At 43.9% G+C, this 20,762-nt stretch overlaps 1 protein-coding gene across 1 annotated transcript; it reads right to left on the bottom strand.

Moving 5' to 3' along the window:
• Positions 1–683: 683 nt before the first annotated feature.
• Positions 684–17,304, bottom strand: NELFB (negative elongation factor complex member B). Its single transcript, XM_073313737.2, has 13 exons — positions 17,149–17,304; positions 15,488–15,651; positions 15,207–15,306; positions 14,286–14,516; positions 12,872–13,057; positions 11,195–11,307; positions 10,504–10,606; positions 8,937–9,032; positions 7,128–7,270; positions 5,681–5,787; positions 4,885–5,026; positions 4,185–4,293; positions 684–3,916 (listed from the first exon to the last, which is right to left on the bottom strand). Exons 1-13 carry the CDS (start codon positions 17,248–17,250, stop codon positions 3,779–3,781), a joined length of 1,734 nt encoding a protein of 577 aa, XP_073169838.1. The 5' UTR covers positions 17,251–17,304; the 3' UTR covers positions 684–3,778.
• Positions 17,305–20,762: the final 3,458 nt, after the last annotated feature.

Here is a 20,762-nt window from a genome sequence, read left to right as displayed (position 1 = left end):
ATGCAGAGGCAGCATTTGAAGGAATTATGTTATAATTAAACTAAGTTACTAGCAATTGTTTTTATCCAATTATTATGATTTTTATATCAAGTAAACGTACATTAAGAGAACATTCAGGTAGCAAAGTCAAGCACTCCCAAATTAAGAAATTCCAGAATACAGCCTTAATTCAGCCTTCTTGTGCATGTGCATTATAATGCAGGCTTTAATTACATGCTCACACATTTTTTTCTAAAGGACCCCTGCCTCATTCAGTGAATTAATCCAGTATTTCTTCTTATCCTCATTCAACGTGTGGCCCACAGGCTTATTTACCACACGCCATTCAAACCCTGCAGTGAATACAGAATTATTAGTTTCCTCAGGCATGTGTTCTCACCTTACTAGCGGAGTGCTTCACAGACTTACTGAATCTATCTATCTATACAACACCCCTTGAAGATTAGGTGGTGGTATTATTCCCATTTTACAGCTAAGGAACTGAGACACAGAGTGAGGCCAAAATTATCAGAGGTGTCCACTAATTCCAGGTACCCAATGTGAGACATTTAGGGATTAAACACACACCACTGCATCTTTGCTGCCATGACTCATGGTCCACAACACCCAGACAAGGCAACATCTGTTCACATATGGAGGCACAATGAGAATTCATAATAAATAAATAAATAAATAAAAATTGCTGCTTGATAGTCTAGTTTTATTTTGCCAGGTGAGTCAAGAGTGGCAAGATCCAATACAAGAACACATTCAGACCCAAGGAAAGGAAAAGATCCACTGCAGACAGGATCTCTGAAGCAATACAGAGTTCCGAAGTCTGCACTCAGGGCCAGGGGGAACACAGAGAGAGAGAAAGTGCATCATAGACACAACTTCTAGTTGAGACTGTGTTGAGATTTTCCTTGAAACAGAAGTTTCTGTAATTTCTGGCAATAAAATGAAAGCGTTTTCATCTCCAAGTTTGCATAGCAATAGCTGCGGATAGAAGCAGACTCTCTAGGATGTTCACTTTTTGAAAAATTATCTAATTTTAAAAAATAAATATTTGAAAATTGGCCATTCTTGATACTCTACCCAGAGTGTTTCCCTTCTTTTTGCTCTTCTGTAACTTAAGAAATTCATAACTCCAATATTTTGAAGGCATAACCCTTCTTGCTCCAATCAGCACGCATCATACAAGCTATTTGAGCGTCAACATTTTGTATTTCATCTTTTCCTTTTGCAACAAGCCAACCCAACTGAGAGTATGGGTTATGCAGCTACTTCCATTCTCTACTGCTGCCAAGGTGCCCCCTCCCCAACCAAACCCCTGAGCCAGAGAAGGAGGGTGGCCAAGGAACAGAAGCAGCTGGGGAGTTGGGACGGATGGATGTGTGGTGGTCACTGGGGGGAAACCACATGGGGCCAGCATGCAGGCTGGTCGACTGTCCGTGATTTGCTAGCTGGGGAAACTCTGGCAGGAGAGCGGCTCTTCCAACAGCTTCAGATCCATGGTCTCCCTCTTGTCTGCAGTCAGCCTCAGATACCATTGCTCCTTGCTCTCCCTTCCCAAATTACAGGGAGTCAGGGAGGGTATGTGCCACAGGGTAGTTAGCAGCATATGGAATGGGGAGGGAGGGTGCACTGGGAGCAGGATTACTGGTATAGCAGCCGGGGGACAGGAGCAGTCCTAAAGCAACTAACTCTACTGCAGTACTAACCCTGAGTGACTGCCGCAACCATGGCCTAGCCCCAGTACATCAGAGGGAGTGAGGGAGAGAATAGAGAGATCACTGGACTGGAACTTAGAGACCTGGGTTCTATGCACAGCTCTGCCACTGACCTGCTAGGTGACCTCAGGTAAATCACGTCAATGCTTTGTTCCTCAGTTTCCCCAGTGAAATGGGGATGATGACGCTGACCTCCTTTGTAAAGCGCTTTGAAAGCTATTGATGAAAAACGCTTGAGAACAATTAGGTGTTTTTATTACAGAGCTGTGTCCTGGAGGCAGAAATTGAGCCCGTGGCTCCAGGAAACCCCATCCTGGCATACACACACTTTCTCCAATGCCACCCCTCAAACATGGGAGTAGCTTCCCGTAAAACATCTGCAAGGTTTTTCCTCCTGCAGGCTCCTCTCTGCAGTGATGTCTACAAAAAGAATTAACAGTGGTTAGGCAGCTGCTGTGCTGTGGTTGCTACTTTCCATGCTGACCACTGTTTCCTTGTACTCCCCTGTCCCTTTGGTGCAGCCCTTTGAGGGCAGGGATAGTCTTGTTATGAGCCCATGGCCCCTCTGGTGGTATGTTGGCTCATGCAAACCATCTCCAAGTGCCTAACCACCACAAGCATGGAGTGAGGGGACTTGGGTGGCCCTCTGCTCAGTGCAGCTAGCCTCCAAGGGGCCAGCCCACATATCTGCGTTCCATTGCTCCACTTCAGCGGCAGCGCCAGAGCCCCCTCGACCAATGAGGCAAGAGATGGCAAATGGCAGGTTGGCCAGTAAGGAGCCTCAAGGGTCCCGCAGTTGGCCAGGAGCTGTACTGGACTAGACGACCTCTTGATGGCCCTTCCAGTCCTATGATTCTATGGTCTTTGGACCATCGGGAGTATCAAGCACTGCTCACTTTGGACTGGGGACCTCAGTCACCTGCTGGCAGCAACTCAACACATCTGCCCCGTTCCTACTAATGTCCTGAGTTTCCAGGTCCCAGTGATGGCCCCAGTAGACGCTGCCACAGCATCAGGGCAGCATCATGTGAGGATGAAGGGGAGTGACCTCGTGGACGCTCTTCAGTACAAAGCGAGTCAACCAGCCTGAGCTAGGGAGATGGGTACAAATATTGAGGGGAGATGTGAGAGTGATGGGAGGTGCAGCCTGCCTGTGACTCTGGGTTCTGAGAAGCCCCCCTTGGGACCAGACCCCACATGGCCAGAAATCCTGGGGCTCCACAAAAAGCATGCCTTTAAATTGAAACTCCTGATCTTTTCCAACCCTCTCCTCTCCTTCCTACTGGGGCTGCTGTCCAAGGTCCGGGATGGCTGCCAATTACCAGTTGCCGTGAAATAAACTGGGGATCAGGTTGGTGAACAGCCAACCCCTGACATCAGAAGCAGGTGCCTAACTTGTCAGGTGCACTACAACTATGTCACCCCCTATGTCTAAGGGCGATCCATAAACCCAAAGAGGGAGCTGTAATTAGGCCCTGCCCTGGCTGTCCTGCTCTCATGGGGATTGGCCAATAGGTATGCACAGCACTTGTCTCCATGAGGTCACAGGGAAGCAGCAGTTTTGAACAATATATAAAATCTGCAGCCTTGTTCCCTTTTGTTGAGAACCATCTCTCAGCTTTAAAGACCCAAAGAAGCAAGCTGGGGGCAAAGAGAGAAACTGCTCAGACTTCAAGGGTTTGCTCCCTCTGCCTGATTACACAACCAGGGTTTTACTGCCCCAGAAAATTGTAAGTCTAAAAATGCAAGAAGATACAGAGGTTTAAAAATAAGACTTGTCTTTTGAAAAAAATTATACAAGCTGGGTAGATCCACAAGAAGCTACCTATCTATCCTTAGGCAAAGTAAACCTATGCAACACACTGCATACTGAGCCTTCTAGCCAGCAAGAGACAGTGCTCAAGGACAAACTGCAGTGTCTGACAATGTCCTGCTTCTGCAAAAGGTTCAGTGGTTTTCGGTAAGTTTCCACCATGGTAGCCAGAGACACTTAGCAGTACATTGAAACGCCTCCACTCTGCAGGACGCAAAGGTTAGTTTCTCTTATCTCAGAGTCCCGCTCATGTGGCTCAGAGCGAGGCTGGGGTGGGCACTGTGGGCAAAGTCAGTTCCATGGATGGAGTTTCAGCCACCGGGGCTGGACTGGGTTTGCGAAGCTCCAGTTTCTCGCTGAGCTGGTTATAAAGATCCTTCACAGCTTCGCCGCTCTATGGAATGAGCATTGGGAAAACAAACAAACGAAAGAAGAGTCACACTTCATTCTCGCTGTTACTAGCTGGAACAGTAAGTACTAGGACTACTGGGAGTGTTTCAACACAGAGGAAAGTGGGAAGAGTAAGTCATGATATAATTAAGTCAATACTCCAGACACTCTGAAAGCTGCTAGTCTAAACAGAACATAAGCCCTGGTAAGCAGCTTCAGGGAATGCAGTTGCCTTCATCTGCAATTACTTTTCCTTTTGTGACCCTTCTTACCTGCTTGGTAGGTTCCAAAGCCTTCTGGAGTGATTCTAATTTGGTAGGTGCCACTTTGTGATGCAGGTGAAGTAGCAATCTTAGCACGTGTCTATGGACGTTCTCTTTTCTGTAAAGAGCAATTGTAAAGTGGTGAAACCAATGTACAGAACACAACCACACGTTAGAGAGAAAGCTACAGCAACAACATCAGAGCAGTGCCTGGGTGTTCAAACACTGGGAGTTTTGTTCTCAATCATCAAAAATACTTAAGTTGTAAAGGAATTGCTTGCATGCTACAGGATGTTATGCTTCTATAGGCTTGCCAGGAATTAATACAAGCATTTAGAACTACTAACAGGTTATTTATGTGCATTTATAAATTAGAGAGCTGAAGTTAAATCTAACGTTTAAAGCAGAAATTCGATCTGCTACTGCACTGTAAGGAGGATGTTGCCCCACTGCACCTTCTGTCTCTGAATAACAATTTAGGGTTTGTGTAATCATTTATAATCAACACTTTCTCTTTTCAGCTATTTTATTGCTACAGAATTGGTTGCAAAATCTAAACATATAAAAAACCACCGCAACGGCTATCATAGTCTTTCCAGTGTGAGCTAAGTGAAGAGTCTGCAGACAGGCTAAACAATAGCTCAGAGAGGTGTGAACTGTCTCATTCATCTTGTAAATATTGTGCTTTCTGAAGAAGGATGTCAGTTACCTTGAGCAGGCAGTGAGGAAGAACCCATCAAAGAGACTGGTACAGAAGTCCTCCAGCGCAAATTCATCACCCAACAACGTGAGGTTACCGGTGAGCAGGTGCAGGAAAATATCACTGAAGGCCAGGTCACTGAATGTCTCAGCTGCACAACACGAAGGACAATGACTAACAGGCAGGCAAGCATTTGCCTGAAAGCTTTACCATATTAGCAGAAGACGAGCCTGCTGAAAAACTTTCTGTGCACTTTTCTGACTGGCCACTGCAGGTGGCTCACTACCCTACCTAGGTATAAAGGGAGGTGGGAAAGAACCCAGGATGTGGGCTGAGCAGCCACTGAGGAAGAATTCTGGGAGCAGCTAAGCCTGGGCTACATTCGGTGTTGTTTCATTGCGAGTTCCTTTTTTGGATAAAGTGGAAAGTTCTGATCCACTGAAACTTTTGGGGACTGTTTAGAGCAGGAAGCTACCAGCTCAGAGAGACAATTTATCTTCTAGTAATATTCCAACCAGCCTACAGCTAATCACATTGCTAGTACAGTGACTTTCATCCAAGGAATTACAAACATTCAAGAATCTTCACAAAACTCCTGCTTGGTAGGAAAACATCACCACTGAACAGGTAAGTAAACTTGCGGGACTTGCAAAGGCTCACACAGTGAATCACTAGCAGACCTGAAACTAGAATCCAAGAGTTGTCAACACTAACCACACTCATCCCCAAGGCCCTTATATTCCTCCTTCTAGGCCTTCTATATATGACAAGTGGGTACAAAACGTAAGAGGAAAACAAGACTCACCTAGTGCTGGCAGGAGCCTGAGAAAAGCATTCTTGTTCCTCTGTTTAGTTATGTGAAGTATGTAATATAGCCCAACCTCACAGGCTATTCTGTGCTCCTGAAGGAATCTGTTATGGCACAAAGAAAGTTTCTTAACCAATAGAACAAGAACCCATATACTAAAGAGGACCTTAAGAAGACAAAAAGAAAAGGAGTACTTGTGGCACCTTAGAGACTAACCAATTTATTTGAGCATAAGCTTTCGTGAGCTACAGCTCATGCGCAGATAAATTGGTTAGTCTCTAAGGTGCCACAAGTACTCCTTTTCTTTTTGCGAATACAGACTAACACGGCTGTTACTCTGAAACCTGTCATTAATGTGATGGTCCACCTCTGTGGGCCAGGCCTATATAAAAATCAACAGTAAGAAATATTGCTCCACCCAGGTTGCTTCAATGTTTTCAAATAGAGAGGACACAGAGAACATGATAAGAGGATGACACAGGCGCCATTTCCTTGAAAATGAGGGCAAAACAATCTGATGTGCCTAGTTTAAAAACAGTGGTGACGATCAGTCACTCACACCTCCCTAATTCCGTTACTGCTGAGCAGCAGCCATGTGTGTTAGTCACAGAACTATTCTCTTTCTAACCACTATGAAGGCCTGAACTGATCTTCATTCTTCCATGGGTAACCAAATCTTTAAGTAATATAGCAAACCTCTTGTGCTTTCACTCCAAGGTCTCTTTAACCCACTTATGCACCACCTGGTTTAAGCAGCAGTAGCTCATGGTTGGTTAATTTTGGCAATATGTTACACAGCGAAATTTTCTTTTTAATGTCAGCTCTGCTTACAACTGACTCTCCTCAGTAGGGTCCATGTAGAAATAACTCAGGCCAAAGGCACCAAGACAATATTATTCTATTCTCATAGGCCCCGATTCAGCACAGGCCTAACTTTATAGTCAGTGTGACTACTCGTGTACTTAAAGTACCCTGCTGAATCAGGTCCTTAGTGTTTTATTCTGTTTCTTGTGCAGTTGACTTTCAATCTGAGCCCTTGATTAAAAGGCCACAGTATTTGAGCTCTCTGACTGGAAACTTCTAAACTGGACAGCACCCTCACTGACTCCAAAGCAGCGCTGCCTCTCTCATACTTCTTGCCAGAGATCCCTTCTATTGATCTATTCAAGATCTGTAGTTTTTCTGGTGTCTTTTTAATCAAGTGTTCCACTGACAGAGCTACATGAATGGAACTGAAGCCTTGAATTAATTAGGGTTAATTCTTTTCTCTTAATTGTGCCAGGCTTCTTCTATAGTATAGCTTAGCTACCTAAAACTACATCTATTTTACAAATTACTTCAGTGTAACTTACATCACACAGAAGTGTGAATAATGATGTAGTGTGGACATAGCCTAATGCTTTGCTTTGAAAAAGGATCTAATGTATGTAGGTTGATGACATACTTGGTAAAAGCTTCGGGAATGGTGCTGGGGTAGGGAATTGGCCCTTTCTCTTCTGATGGCAGTTTCTGATCTACGTTGAATGTGTAGTCATCCACCACAAAAGACATCAGCATCGGCAAGAACTTGGTGATCAACTCATGTTCCTTAGAGGGGGAAAAAAGCCATTGCAATATAAAAAAAACAAACAGTCTGCATGTATGTAATTTTCCATCCAAGAATCTCAAAGTATTTAGGTAAGCATGTAACATTCCCATCATACAGCTAGAAAAACTAAGGTAAACCATTTACCTATGACCAGACAGCATATCAATGGTAGACAGGAACATAAAACACTGGTATCCAGACACCAAGTCCCTGCTCTAACCACTGACCTCTCTTTTCATGTCCTCCAGTAGAATATAAAGAGTTAATCAGAAAACTATCCTTCACTTTGTACACAAAAAAACTATTGAATGAATTTTTTGCTGTAACAGAATTACCCGGTGATATACACATCTGGTCTAGAGCACCTTATCCTATATTATTGCAAGTGCTGGACACAGAGGGTCTGGGTAAGGACAGAGCAGTATGGTAATGAGTACAAGTCATCTTGCTAATTCCCTGAACCAGTATTAACCATTACACACTTAGTCATGCTCCCAGGAGGAGTGCCAGGGGAAAGTTCACACTCATTTCCTCCATGCCCACAGCAGTTGAAAATTACTTATTTTATATCAAATTAAAACAACGGGAAGTGGCAGCGTACGGAACCACAAAAAGGTCATTAAAAACGAAGCAGGTTATGGAGCTTTCTCCATACAGCACCAACAGGTGAAGAAGGAACCTTTCAATTAAGCTATGAGGTAAGCCCAGGCTCTGTCGAGGGCCATGCAAGTACCTAATCACCTTAGTATCTGACTATTCATGCACAACCACCTCAGGTGCTGAAGCAATTTGTATAGTAGGGGGTGCTGAGAGCCATTGAACCAAACTGGAAACCCTGTATGTGATGGAAACCACTTCAAGGCAGGGGGTGCAGTTGCACCCCTAGTTCCAGCACCTATGCAAACACCTATGGAAAATGTACATCATGGAGGTAAACGTGCAGTCAGCTAGTAGTTTATACGGTCAATGCCTCAATCACCCTCCCTGGGAAGAGCTGTCCCACTTTGCAGCACAGAACAGAAACCGCAGTGGAATTTTTAGAGGTCCTCCCACTGCCCAGTATTGTGGTTAACCTCTCTTCTGTAGATAGCTGAATAGAACTTCTCCAAGAGCTACCAAACCTGTTCAGAGTGCAGGCCAGAGGGAACGTGGCAGGAGGGTCACTTGAGCGATCCAAAATATGCTTCCAGGGGTGGACTGTGCTACCTCCACACCATCCCTATCACAACACTGGGGAGGCAGAAGTGCTAGCCCCTGAACGACAATGCAATGAGCTGCTATCACACTTCAGGGCCAGCCCCAGAAATACTATTTTCACATTCATTCTGATCTACAGTCTCACCATTGTGGGCAGAGATCCCGGGAGTTATGAGCCATTGGTGCTGAATTTGTTAGAGGTAAAACTGAGATATAAAGAAGTTAAAGCCCAGATGTTCAAGACTGCAAAAAAAAAAAGGGGGGGGGGGCGGGATTTCCAAGAGGACCCACTTGTGTACACTCCCAACCTATTGGTGCATGCAAATGCAAGGTGTCATCTGTACAATCAGGACATTTACAAATTCTGCAAGTGCTTATTAGAGGCATTTGGAAAAGGTGACACTGAGGAGTCTTTGAGAGAGGGGAAGACAAAGAAATCAAAGAGGAAATACTCTTCAAGAAGCTTACCATTTTAGGCTCCCTGAAGACTTGGCTGTCAATCATGTCCCAGGCTCCCTGTCCCAGAGACAACATCCTTAGCAGCAACAAGAGGTCTGGACTTTCCTGGAAATTCAAATTTAATAAAAGTTATGTTCTTCCACAATTCTGTACATGTTGGAGATTTATTTGGAAGTCATTTATATTCAGTGGTTTTCTTGGATTCAGAAGCATTATCCAGAGACATTAGATCACAAATACTGCTAGGGGATGTCAATTTCTATGATTTAAATAATGAATTATAGCTCAGAGGGCCCCAAACAGCTGCAAATGCTACAGAACACACCTCATTGTAACCTTTTACAGTGTGCTTGGAGATATTCAGGCCATCTGATCAGACAATTGGCTAGAGAACTTTCAAAAACAATTTGACATAATAAAGTACAATATGTGGCAGAATGAAACTATACGTGTTTGTCAGTAAATATCCAATACAGAGTGTTTAAAAATGATATTAGCCTTTTTGCAAGCTTGAAAGGATAAAAATAAATGATTTAATTTGACAATGAAAAAGCAGTGCAAGAGATGAAATATAGGAAGGGTTTATTTTAGATCCTTGTATGGTTCCCATCATAGGATCTGAGTCCTGATCCACTGGGGGCAAAGATTCACGTTCTTGTTGCACAGACTGTGAGTACTCAGTTCATACCAGGGAAACTGAGGATACAAACAGCAGACCGCATTCTAAGTCCTTTCTAGGGCTGAATGGTGGTCACTTGCCAGCCAACATTACCGATGTAATTCTGCCTCCCCTGCCAAACAGGGGGAGCCAAACACAGCATTACAGAGAGCGAGTGCCTCACAAAATTAAGTGTATAATCTTCTTCTCCGAGTGGCTGATGTAAATGTAGAGCAACAACTGTAATTTTACATTCAGATGGGTCAATCAAGTGTACAAGAAAAATAACTCTCCAGTTACACCATTCAGCAGGAATTGACTTTATTTTATCCCCCTACCATCAGCAAAGCAAGACACCAAGTTTAGCACAGGGAGTAAAGAATGCTGTAACTGAAGCAGGAATTCAAGTAGACAGAAAGCAGTTGCCTGCAAGTATGCATAATTAGAAGAGCATGTAGCTAGTAGAGAGTGAAAAAAGTTAAGGGGCACTGTCAACTTGGAAAAATCACATTTGTCTGAAAATTGTGTACCTACCATAAAAAGAAAAGGAGTACTTGTGGCACCTTAGAGACTAACCAATTTATTTGAGCATAAGCTTTCGATGAAGTGAGCTGTAGCTCACGAAAGCTTATCCTCAAATAAATTGGTTAGTCTCTAAGGTGCCACAAGTACTCCTTTTCTTTTTGCGAATACAGACTAACACGGCTGTTACTCTGGTACCTACCATAATTACACGACACCTAAAATTACTACAAAATGTATGTTTTTCCGCTTTTTCAGTTTACCTGTGCATTTGACAGCACACAGTCTCATTGGTTCTCCTGTATTGTCAGTCAGTTTCTCCCTTGCTGTAAAATGCAGTCTCATTATAACCAGAACAGGGCTCATTTGTAATCTGTGCAGGTTTCTCAGACTCACCCTGGGTAAGGTGTCTTGCCCAACCAGCTCTTGCAGATGCCGTATGGTACTCAGAGCTAAGGTGTTAATGGCAAAGGGATCACACAAGATCATTGATAAATCCCTGAAGGGAAACAGAACCACAAATGCATTTTATATATACACTAACAAACCCCATGGCCCAACCACAAACCCAGCCATAGACTACCTGCTTCTCAAGAAAGTATTTGTATTGGAAAAAACAACCTTGGTCATGTCCATTTCTTGTTGTTCAACCTGTCCAATCTGAGACACTATACATAGGCTCAATGTATATTTAAAGGGAGACTGCCAGGTTAAAAACCTATGAGGGAAGGAAGACATGCAGCAAAAACTATAATGATAAAACCTAATTGATTATATCAACTGAAATATGTTTCTGCCTTAGATCACTAATTAGATGCTTAAAAGTGGTGAGTCCCGCCTGAAAAAAAAACAACAACCTCTTTAACTTTTATTTTACAGGCCACTGATTAGAGTTACAGGTTACTGGGACAGGATACTGAGAATAAACCTGTCTTGCTGAATGCACTAAGAAGGACTGTGTTTGGCAATGATTGGTTTTGTTACTAGACACTTGTGGAGAATTAACAACTGAAGTAATTCTCAGCCATTCTGGATAATGGGAGCAATCCCTGTCAACCCCTCAGTTTCATGAGCCTGAACTGCTCACCCCAGTACTTGTTCTTGTCCTTTCTTCACTCCATCCAGAAACCCTTGCAGCTCTCGAGCTCGCTTGTTATCCACAAACTTCTCCCGAATGCAGGCATCTAAGCACCAGGTGAACTGCAAAGAAAGGAAACGTTGATGACACACTCATGGCAACTCCTCTAAACTAGCATTACAATATATGAATCACCTCAAGGCGTCAAAGTAACACTGTTGGCTCGATATTTAATTAAATACACCTTTAAAGGCATAAGCCTTTCCTACCGTCCCCAACAGTTGTACAGGAGGCTGCAACATTAGATACACCAAACATAAGTTTTAAGACTCTTGCCGACTTTTCAAAGGCTTCAGATCTAGTGACAAAACAGGTCGTTAATCGGCGAGCCTTTTACATTAAGCTCCTGCAGGTATTCGAATTATATTCAAATGCCTCCATCAGTGCAACAGAACATGGGTTCATGTGGCAGCATGTGAAGGGGGAAGACAAAGTTTCCCATCCACACAAACAGCATCAACCTCTGACCAGCAGTATCTGCTGCTTGTACAGTCCTGTGTGTGTTGGGAAGTTCTAGAGGGAGTTGGATGTCAGGAGCAGAGGAAGCCCAGCAGACATCCAAACACCCAAGATCGCTCTATGAAGCTGCTGTACAGCAGGTTCAACTGGCATCACCTTTTCCTCTCCCACAACAAGCACTGCCTGAAAATTAACACGTACTATATACCATGTAGTATGTGAACATATCTCATGGCCATACATGAAGGAGTACATGGTAACTGAGGGGGCAATATCACTTGGTGGTAAAAACATGGGATTGGAAGTCAGATGATCCGGATTTTATTCCTGGCTCTGCCACTGACGTACACTGGAAATTTGGACAAGCCATAACCCCTATGTGTTGGTCTCCCCGTCCATATTAAAACCACATAATCCTCACAACGATGTTGTGGGTCTTGATCAATTCATGTTTCTGAAGTGCATGGAGCCCACTGTGCAGGTGCTAAATATATTTCTCATCACTGGTATCTTTTCTTCAGAAACACACATCGCATGAGAAATAAACCTTGTAAATAATGTAACCAGGACAGAAGTGTAGAGAATAGAATGTGACTCTGCATTTATAGTGGATGAATGACTTAATTCACACTATAAATGCCAATGCAGGGCTAAATAAGCTAGCAAAACTTCTTATATTTTAATAATTATTAATTTTAGCTCTTTATATTTCAAGATCCATAGCACTTCACAAACTAAACTAATGAAATGCGATCACTTCTGGGCAAAGACCATCAGGTTGTGCATAGGACTATGCACAACAAGGAGGGGAAGGAAACTTTGTCCAAGAACACTGGGGCAAACCAATGGCATGAACTTTGTTTTTGGCAGCATCCATGTAGGTGAGATGGTACACTGCTTTTTAAGATTTTATACCAAGCACCACAGACAGCATGATGAACAATTTATCTACCACGCAAAGACAAAGGGCTTTGTTAACACTGCTGGGATTTGAACCTGTCATTCCAAGGACTATAAGAATTTCAGACTTGAGGTTTGAACCGCTTTCTATGCCTGAAGATAATATCCCTTCTGGGTTATTGACCTTCAAGGCAGCAGGCACAAATGAGAGCTGCTCAGACTGAAAATTCCAAAGTACCACTTGTGCCTGGTCCATCTATTCATTACCTTGTGACAGGGGTCAACAGTACAGATCTCGCTGATGTCCAGGTCATGCAGCGACATCAGGAGCTCTGCCCGTAGCGTGCAGTAATGGACATTCCTCGTCCGAAGGAACAATGTTCTTAGGAACTGTAGCACCATGTCATATAGCTTCACATTCTTCCCAATCATCTGTGTCAGCTTCTGAACCACCTAAAGCCCAAATGGAAAAACGCACACTTAGTACCAAAAGATTTTCCTACATGACAGCTTTCAAACTATTTCATTATTTGCCCCATCAGTTGTGGAATGCCTGAACTAAAACATACAGCTTTAAAAGACATTTCACACCAGACTTTTTCAGCATTTCAACTCCATTTGTGCTTTAATTGTTTTTTGTCTAGACTTTTGTAATTGCAAGACCTTCTGTTCCCTTTGCTAAACAATCTGATCTGTTATACCAAGTATACCAGTAGGAATTACTTTTGTTGTAAAAGTGATCTTACGGTTTTATACTGCCATCTATCACCATAGTTCCAGAGTGCCCACCACGTAAAATCAAAAGTAATAACAAAGTCCCTAGAGACTTCATGGAGTATCTGGCATTCCTCCCTTTTTGGAGTAAAAACACTGCTTAGGGCATAGATGTTGGGTTTTTTTTTGTTTTTTGTTTTAACATTTTAATAAAATGCTTATAGTGGGAGTGTCTAAAAGCCCCACTGCAACAGGCACTCTACAATTACATAGGAAGGCACAATCCCTGCCCTGAAGAACTTACAACTGAGTTTAAGACAAGTTAACGAGGTAGTATGCAGCAGGAGGGAAGAGTGGCTGAGGCGAAGGGAACATTAATAAGATCACACTGTCCCATAGGCTAGCTACATATGCAGCTTTTGAGGCTTCTTCCCAAGTTTTTGTTGAACTATTACAATTTCCTTCAAAAACAAAATAAAAATGGTAAAACCCCCAAATCCCTGATTTAACCGCCAAGGGTGCTTAGATACTGTAACGATGGGCATGGGATTAAATCCCAGACTGATAAACAGAACTGGGGGAAAATATTATTGGCTAAACATTTTGTTTAGCTATTTAAATGTTATTTTAAAAAATCTGCTTAAACAAAAGATTAACCTATTACTTTATGTCATGAGGTGCTATTCTAATATAACAATACTGAACATTATGTTTATTTGTAACTATTAAATATAAGATTGACCTGTTGATTTGATTAAGAATTGTTTAATGAAGATGAACTAACATTAAATAACTAGCCAAAATATTTAAATAATTTTTTTCAGGTGGTAGCAAAGTTGTAAGGCCAGATGGACACTCAATTATCTGATGATGCTGGCAGTATAGGAACCCAATATGCTCTCTTTTCAAGACAGAGATTGGAGAATTCCATTCCAAACTTCACTGTAAAAGTTCTCCCTGCTGTTACCTCTCCCTGACGTCTCATTTTTGGAGAGGGACTGAAGAAGTTGTGCAAGACAGAGAGATCACTACTAAAGAGAGTGTTTTCTTTCTCCAGGATGTACTGTTTCAGCAATGGGGACACCTCATCACCAAACAGAGCTTGGTTATCCTGCCAGATCTGGCGCTTCACCTCCACGGCACATGCTTTGTATAAATCCTTATCCGCCATCACTAACTTCAGTTTCTTTTCAGGGACCTGTAAACAACAGTGCAGTGTCAGTAAAGAATTTAGGGGTTCACCTACCTGACTATTAAAATGGTAGGTAGTTGACTATAAGGCAGATCTAAATCACAACCTTGCATTGGCCAGTAACATCTACAACCAGTGCAATTAAAACCCAAGGCAACAGCAGAGACCCTTCTTTCATGACCCTGCCCCTTCAATACCACCCTGGTTTTAAAAGTATTTAGCTTCTTAGAGAAGGCATCACATTAGCACTAGTACAGGTTTTGAAGCTATTACATTAAAGATGCAGTAGTGCCTTAAATGAAGAGTTGTTTCCTTTTAAGTACCCTTTTCCAGAAATATTGCCCCTTTTTGAAATCTAGCTGCATCCTTAAAATACTTGCCATATAAATCAGTTCTGGAAAAATCCCCTACCACTGAGCTCAAACTATTTTTGGGAAGGATGGGGGGGGGGCATGCACATTTTAAAAACAGAAGAACAAACTTCTCTCTCTAATTAGTGTGTACTTTATGAAATATGAAAATATGAAATGCTTTTGAACTACATTAAATTAACTGATATGAGAATCAAACAAAGCATAAGCCAAATTATCTACCAGTGAATGATAAATTGACTGAAGAGTTTGCAAACGTGGCATACAGCCCAGCTAACAGCAGAGAATGAAAGGGGCTGTAACCAAGAGATGCAAGAGATTTTACCTTGGGCAGGTGTTTCATGACACACATCACCACAGGCTGTATAGATGGCATCTTGACCAAGGAAAAGCTTTTCTCCAGCAGATCCTCCAGCTTTTTGTATCTGGAAACATGCAAGCAAGAAAAGTTGCCAGGTAAAGTTTTCACAACTCCTGAGTGACTCTTTAGGGTCCTAAGTGCTTAAGTCACTTTTGAAAAAGTGCTTAAGTCACTTAAGCTTTCTGAAAACTTTACCTGCCATGATTAATTTTGAAATTAATTTCTAATGATGATCAGTAACACACCTTTCCTCAACCTTTCCTTCTGAGGCAATGGCTGAAACTCTCTCTAGCAATTTCTCTCTCAGCTCATCAAATACAGACTGATGAAATTCCAGCCTAGGAGTACCATGGAGGTCCAAGAATGGCAGAGCAGACTGGAGAGAGGGCAGAAGGACTCCATTTTCTGTCTAGCAAAACAAACACCATACAGAGTTATAAGTTTGGATTAAACACAAATTCTTGCTGGCAATAAATAACAAGAGACAGTACTAAAATGACTTATGTTAAGAAAAAGTAAGCACTCAGCTCAATTTAAATGGTCATTATTGAGTAAGAAACAATATAACATTTTAAAAAAAGTCCTTAGTTATGTTACTAGCACTAGCATAATACTATTAATGATGAAATAACTTAAAAGTCTAGTACACTTTTCATCACTGATGCCATTTATTTACTTTTTAACTCAACAATGAAGACAGACTAGCAAGTTTCCTTTTCTAGTTCTCATGCAATAGTGCAACACTAAAATGTGGACACACTAGCATAACAGAGTCCTTGTCCATCCCTCTGACTCCTAGGCACAGGTAGTAAACAGTGCAGAGGACTATTTATTTGTTTAAAAAGTATTGCTCCATTAAAATTTATCCATTTGTATACAAAAACATTCACAAGGTTTTTTTTTATTTTAATTATCCTTAAATCTGGGGCATGAAGTACCTTACAATGTTTCTCTAATCATTCAACAATCTACCAGGACTTTTAAAACGTATGCATTTGGCTAGCTTATGCTAAACTCCATTAACCCAATTTTATTATCTAAATATATAAACTGCCACTGCCGAAATATACCAAAGCTTTATGCCCCAATCCTAAAAACACTGAAGCATTGTGTAACTACACATGCAATAGTTCCATGAAGTTTTAGAGATGCCACTTAACATACACAGTCAGCTTCCATTTGTATTACAGAAAATTACATTGCAGAGGTGAAAAGATACTACAGAGCGCCACTGTGTTAAGAGCCAAGAGTAACCAAAGCTTCCTTTTCACATTTCATCCTGTGTTAAGCTGCAAAAAACCCAAACCTGAAAGCTACTCTCACAACTGTCAAATCCTATTCAATTGGGAGAGAGACTCCCTTCATTTTAAAAGCTGCTTTTTAAGATTCTCCTTGTGATGGGGGCCTCCAACGTTTGTCTCAATTATGACATTAAAAAAAAATATCCTGGATCGATTTTAAAATCCCTCATTGAAGTTGCCCCACAACTCGTCTGCTAGATCTGGCCGGAGAGCAAATGAGGCTGCAATACAACAGGAGGATGACCGGCGGTGAGAAAGTTAAGCCCATGTCCAGCAGCAGGCAGAGGCCGGGATCAGAAACAACTAGAGGTGTCAGAGGACAGGACCCTGCGGCCACCGGACACCACCACGATGGGATGTCACGGCATCCGCAACCCTTTTTACCGAGGAGTTATCAGCTCCGCCCCCCCGCCCCCCCAAGTCCTGGGACCTCGGCCCTGAACGACCCCACCGGGGCGGGAGGCCGCCCGAGACCCAACTGAGAGCTCCGGCCGCTGCTGGGGCAGAGCAACGCCAGCCCCGGGGAGCCCCCATCCGGGTATGCCCCCCCCGGGGGTCGTCGCCCCCGCAGCCCCTGCCCCTGCCCCCCGGGCCGCGCTCCCCACCTGGAACTGCTCGATGGCCTTGAGCGGCTCGGTGCAGTTGGTCAGCGTCTCCTTCAGGTCCTCCCCATTGGCCACCCCCAGCTCCTGCAGCCCCGCGAACATGGCGGCGGGCCCAGCCGGGTCGGGCCCCCCCACCCCCCCGCTAGTGCCCGTAGGGTCGGCCCGGTCCGTTCCCGCTGTCGCCCCCCAGCCCTGTCGGGTCCGACGCTGTCCCCGTCCCCCCCCGAAACTGCTCCTCGGCGCGCAGGTTCCGGGCTGCGGCGGGAGGGGCTAGGAGCCGGCTCCGCCTTGCCGCAGGCCTGCGGGGCGCCCTTGAGCGCCCAGGGCTCTCAGGGCCCGTTCCCCGTAGATCCCCCCCGGGTGCTGCCTGCTCCCCTGGCTATAGAGACCCCAGAGCCTTCCTGCCACCTCCCCTCGAGCCCCCTGCCATGCTGTCCTCACCAAGTGCCCTTCAGTCCTGCTCCGCACCTGTCCTGGATGTTGCTGGCCACATCACAGGCGTCGGCTTCCATCCCAACCCTTTCATGTGTAAACCTGTCTCTTTGTGTAACTCCCCTCACGGCGTGAAGACCTCTCGTCTCAAGGCCTGTGGACGCTGAACGTGCCATCGCTGGATTGCCCAGGCTTCTGCCCTGTACGGCGCTCCGTTGGGTTTTCAGTCTCAGCGGCACATGGGTGGTGGGGGGCACTCACCCTGCACGGGATGGGGGAGGGGACCACCCCCCGTCCCTGCCGGGCACGCTCCAAGTGCAACACTAGTGTAGTAGGGACCAGCCCAAGTCAGGCTGGGGTTAATTGCCGAGGAGCAAGGAGGCACCTTGCAGGCTCCGGCCTGGGCGCAGCTGGAACCCCGACCGCGGAAGCCAGTGGCGCCAAGACCCAGACAGATGCCCAGGTCCCTATGGATGCCCAGTAGGGATTGGAGTCACTGGGACCCGTGTGTGCTGGGAAGCCTAGAGACCCAGATGCTGCCCCAACTACTGCTCTGAGAGACATGGTAGGAAGTGGCTGGGGGGACTAGCTATAGCCCTGTGGGAAGTTGCCGTGTTTTGGTTGGAGCCCTGATGACTCAGTTGTGGAGCACTCTACCACTGTTAGGGTCTTGGGCCGGGACCTGGTGGAGCAGGTTAGACCCCTACCCTGGCTACCATGCGGGTAAGGGCAGACCCTTTGGCTGCTAGGCCTCCCTGCCCTGCGAGTTAGAGCAACCCCTTTGGCTCTGGCCACTAGGCCTCTTGCCCTGTGGGTAAGGGCAACCATATCAAGTCTTACCCCATTAGGTCTTCTAGCTCTGAGGACAAGGGCAGCTGAACTGACTGACCACTGGCCATACTGTCCCGGAGGCAAAGACAACTATATTGACATTAGCTGCCCTGAGGTAGAGGGTGGCTTGGAGGATGGGGTGCACTCACCTTGCACTGGATGGGGTTCCCCCACCCTGTCACAATATGCTTGTCAAATGCACCACCTGAGTTATTTCAGTCTTCCAGCATCCCCAAATCTCATGTTAAAGCTTGCCATCTTCCATGGCCCAGCTGCCAAGGTACTTGAACTGGTCAGTCTGATTTAGTCTCACTCCATTAATCTCTACATCCAGTTTTCTGCCTCACACAACCTCAGTCTTAATCATACTCATTTTCATCCCTTGCCAGCTTAGCTGGTCATACCGCTAGTTTACTATTACCTCTAGAACTTCATTTGAGGATGCCATTATTGCTATGTCATCAGCATATAGCAGCTTCTCACCTTTCCCCACTGGGATTTTCCTGTGGACATAGTCCATCAATATGATAACCAGCAGCAGAATTAGGGCCGGCTCTTGGTCCAGGCTGATCCCTGGTTCAGTCTGACTTTCATTTCAAATGGATGTTTAATTCCAAAAAATGTTTGGGTCACTGTTTTAGGTGATCTATATAGGGCATTCACCATAGTTATTAAAATTTCAGTCACTCCATATTTCCTCAGCACTGATGTGAACATCCTTCTGTCCACTTTATTGTATGCCTTTTCTTGGTCTATAAAAGCCCAGAAGCTATCCTGTTGGTGTGACAGTCTGTATCCCTACATGTGCCCCTTTTAATAGCATCTTTTACAAAGTATGCCTTGTGAGGTATCATTTAAAAACTCATAATCTGCTGATCACCATTGTCCTGGTAAAATATGTGTGGCAACATTGTATGTAAAGTTATAAGATTCTACTGTATGATAGTACTGAAAACAGCAACAAACCAGTTCCCCAGAGACAAAAGGCTAGCCAAAGCCTCAGCCAGGTATCCACAAAATCAAGTGGACTATCACCTGGTTCATTGGCCATTCTTTGGCAGGAAGATTTGTGCAAAGATTTACATTTTGACAAAGAAACAGCTGAGGATTCCCATCCAACAGATTTATCCTGAACCTTGGTTGGAGATGACCCTCAACAAGAAGGAAAAATATAAGAAGGAAGAACAAAGCTCCCAAATCATCTCTCCCTTCATCTCCACTTACAGCGTTGACAATACTTGAAGGACAAAGGAAGCATCATTGGACTGGGGAGGGATACTGGCTGAAAGGACTTCAGCCAGGAAGACTGCTGCAATGTGGTAAGAGAGATCTTTGCTTTGAATTCACTTAGTTGATTAAGTTAGGTATTCGTTGTGATTTACTTTGTATTTATTTGTAACCAATTATGACTTGTATGCCTCATTACTTGTAGTCATTTAAAATCTCTTTTGTAGTTAATAAACTTGTTTTATCAGGCACCATGTTGGCAACTCTGCCCTAAATGGGGTTGTCTCGTTTAAGAGATGCTCAAAGTATTGTTTCCACTTCTTCTTCACCTGTTCAGGTGTTACCAGCAGCCTCCCCCGATCATCAGCTCAGGGAACTGGTGGATAAGGTCCCATGGCAAGAAAATCTAAGAGGTAAAGGAGTTCAGGAGAGCTGGCAGTTTCTCAAGGAGATGTTAAGCACAAAACTGCCAACTATTCCAATGCAAAGGAAATGTAGGAAGAATAGTGAGACATCAATATGGCTCCATCAGGAGCCTGAAAAATCAAATTAATTACCTGAAAATCAAAAAGGAATCCTATGGGAAGTGGAAACATGAACAAAGTGCTAAGGAGAAGTACAAACAAATAGCATAAGCATGTAGGGACAAAACCAGAAAGGATTAGGCACCACATGAGTTTCACCTAGCAAGGGACATAAAAGGCAATAAGAAGAGATTCTTTAAATACATTAGGAGCAAGAGAAAGACAAAGGCAAGTGTAGGTTAGTGGGGAAGGAGAGCTAATAATTGATGTAATCAAGTAAACTGAGGTGTTTAATGTCTATTTGGTTTCAGCCTTCAATAAAAAAGGTTAATGGTGACAAATACTCAACACAATTAATATTAACAAGAGGGAAGGAACTCAAGCCAAAATAGGGAAAGATCAGGTTAAAAATATGTAAATAAGTTAGATGTATTCAGATTGGCAGGACCTTATGGAGTTCATTTTAGGGGACTTAAGGAACTAGCTGAAGCAATCTCAGAATGGTTAGTGATTATCTTTGAGAACTCCTGGAAGATAGGTGAGGTCCCAGAAGACTGGAGAAGGGCAAACACAGGACCTGTCTTTAAAAGAGAACAAAGA

The sequence above is a fragment of the Lepidochelys kempii genome, chromosome 16 (genome assembly GCF_965140285.1).
Source record: "Lepidochelys kempii isolate rLepKem1 chromosome 16, rLepKem1.hap1, whole genome shotgun sequence".
Taxonomy (NCBI): Eukaryota; Metazoa; Chordata; order Testudines; family Cheloniidae; genus Lepidochelys; species Lepidochelys kempii.
This window is presented reverse-complemented; position numbering and strand designations above follow the sequence as displayed.

Excerpts from the sequence above, each read along its gene's own strand:
- NELFB (XM_073313737.2), bottom strand. The coding sequence starts at position 17,250 with ATGTTCGCGGGGCTGCAGGAGCTGGGGGTGGCCAATGGGGAGGACCTG. Across the intron at positions 14,517-15,206 it reads TCATGAAACACCTGCCCAAG|GTCCCTGAAAAGAAACTGAA; the intron begins GTAAAATCTCTT and ends TGTTGTTTACAG. Across the intron at positions 5,027-5,680 it reads CAGGCTCCTGCCAGCACTAG|CTGAGACATTCAGTGACCTG; the intron begins GTGAGTCTTGTT and ends CGTGTTGTGCAG.